This window comes from Manacus vitellinus, unplaced genomic scaffold (assembly GCF_001715985.3).
Source record: "Manacus vitellinus isolate BGI_N305 unplaced genomic scaffold, ASM171598v3 scaffold_176_pilon, whole genome shotgun sequence".
Classification (NCBI taxonomy): domain Eukaryota; kingdom Metazoa; phylum Chordata; class Aves; order Passeriformes; family Pipridae; genus Manacus; species Manacus vitellinus.
The window spans coordinates 24,228-26,180 of NW_021939232.1; the positions used below are offsets into that span (position 1 = coordinate 24,228).

The 1,953-nt window shown below is 63.6% G+C and overlaps 1 protein-coding gene across 1 annotated transcript in view; it reads right to left on the reverse strand.

Annotated features, from left to right (window-relative positions):
- Positions 1–1,953, reverse strand: part of LOC115307320 — a gene marked incomplete at its 3' end in the record, with an annotated part of 28,091 nt that overhangs the window by 24,091 nt on the left and 2,047 nt on the right. The window contains exons 2-3 of the mRNA XM_029958864.1: positions 1,592–1,720; positions 469–676 (exon numbers count right to left, since the gene is read on the reverse strand). Of these exons, the coding sequence (XP_029814724.1) occupies positions 469–676; positions 1,592–1,720 (337 nt within the window). The remainder of the gene's footprint in view (positions 1–468; positions 677–1,591; positions 1,721–1,953) is intronic.

Sequence of the window (1,953 nt, forward strand, 5' to 3'; positions counted from 1 at the left end):
AAAGAGATCCCTGGGGGCTGGTGGATCCCATGGAAAGACCCCCTTGGGAAGGGGCCACTATCCCGAGCTCTTCCCGGTGCTGATCCCACAGAAACCCCATGGGAAGGGACCGTTACCCCAAGTGCTCCCCCCAGTACCAATCCCACAGAAACCCTCGGGGAAGGGGCCGTTATCCCGAGCTCTTCCCGGTGCTGATCCCACAGAATCCACCCTGGGGAAGGGGCCGTTATCCCGAGCTCCTGCAGTGCTGATCCCACAGAATTCACCCTGGGGAAAGGTCCATTCCCTGACCCCCCCAGTGCTGATCCCACAGAATCCCCCCCGGGAAGGGGCCGTTATCCCGAGCTCTTCCCACACTGCCGATCCCACCAGGAAGGGGGAAGGTTCCATTCCCTGACCCCCCTTGGTGCCAATCCCACCGGGAAGGGGGAAGGCTCCGTTCCCCGACCCCCCCGGTGCCGATCCCACCGGGAAGGGGATCAGGCTCCGTCCTCCCACGCCCCCCGTGTCCCACCTTGCGCGTGGCGTGGTTGAGCATCTCCTGCCAGGTGGGGTCCAGGCGGTTCTTGCCGGCGGCCACGCCCTGCTCTGCCACGAAGACCATCTCCCGCGCCGCGTTGTGCATCCCCACGGCGCGCTCGTACCGCAGGGCCGCCCGCTGCGTCTCCTGCTGCGCCTGCAACCACGGGAACGCCGGGAATGCCGGCTCCAGACCTTCACCCGGGGGGTCCACGGGGTTTTCCCGGGGTCTGGGAGCTCCTCGGGGCAGCAATTCCCAACCGGGAGCGCCGGGAGCTGAGCCCGGGTGGGTGGGGAGGAGGGAGGGGGACCCGGAATTCCCAACCTTTCCCAGGCTTTTCCAGGCACCGGGAAGTTAATAAACGGGAAACAAGGGCTGGGAACCTGGAATTCCCGATCTGAACCCCTTTGCCCAGGTTTTCCTGGGATCTGGTACCTCCTCGGGGCACTGATTCCCAACCGGGAATTGAGCTCGGGGGACGGGGACAAGGGTGGGGGACCCGGAGTTCCCAACCTTTCCCAGGCTTTCCCAGGGACCGGGACGTGAATAAACAGGTGGGAGACGAGGGTTGGGAACCTGGAATTCCCAATCTGAGCCCGTTTCCCGGGGTTTTCCTGGGATCTGGTGCCTCCCCGCTGCACTGATTCCCAACCAGGAGTTGAGCTTGGGGGATGGGGACAAGGATGGGGGACCCGGAATTCCCGACCTGTGCCCCTTTTCCAGCCTTTTTCAGGGACTGGGACACTTGGACACCAGGGAAAGGGAGGGAAACAAGGATTGGAGACCTGGAATTTCCAATCAATGCCCCTTTTCCAGTCTTTTCCAGGGATTGGGACACCAGTGAAGGGATGGGTGACAAAGCTTGGGGACCAGGAATTCCCTTTGCCAGGGTTCCTTCTCCAATCCGAGCCCCTTTTCCAAGGGTTTCCCCGGCTCTTTTCCCAGGATTTGGCACCTCCCTGGCTCAGCAACTCCCAGCTGGGAGTGCCGGGAGCGGAGCTCAGGGAACGGGACACCGGGGAGACGACGGGAAACAGGGATGGGGGACCCGGAATTGCCCTTCCCCGGTACCTCCTTGGCTCTCCGGCGGGCCTCGTAGTAGGGCCGGGCCCTCTCGATGCAATTCCCGAGCTGGGAGCCTTGGGAATTCAGCTTCCGGGCCGACTCGGACAGGATCCGGCGGTAGGCGGAGCGGGCGGCCTGGGACGGGGCGGGAACGGCCCCAGTTACGGACTGGGGGCACTGGTTTGGCACTGGGAGCCCCGGCAGGGCTGGGGGAGAAGGATCTGGGACCAGTTTGGGACTGGGAAAACCAGTGAGGGGACTGAGGGCACCAGTTTGGGGCTGGAAAACGAGGATCGAGACCAGTTTGGGAACAGGGTCCCAGTGTGGGATTGGGGACGTGGATTGGGAACCAGTTTGGGACTGGGGAC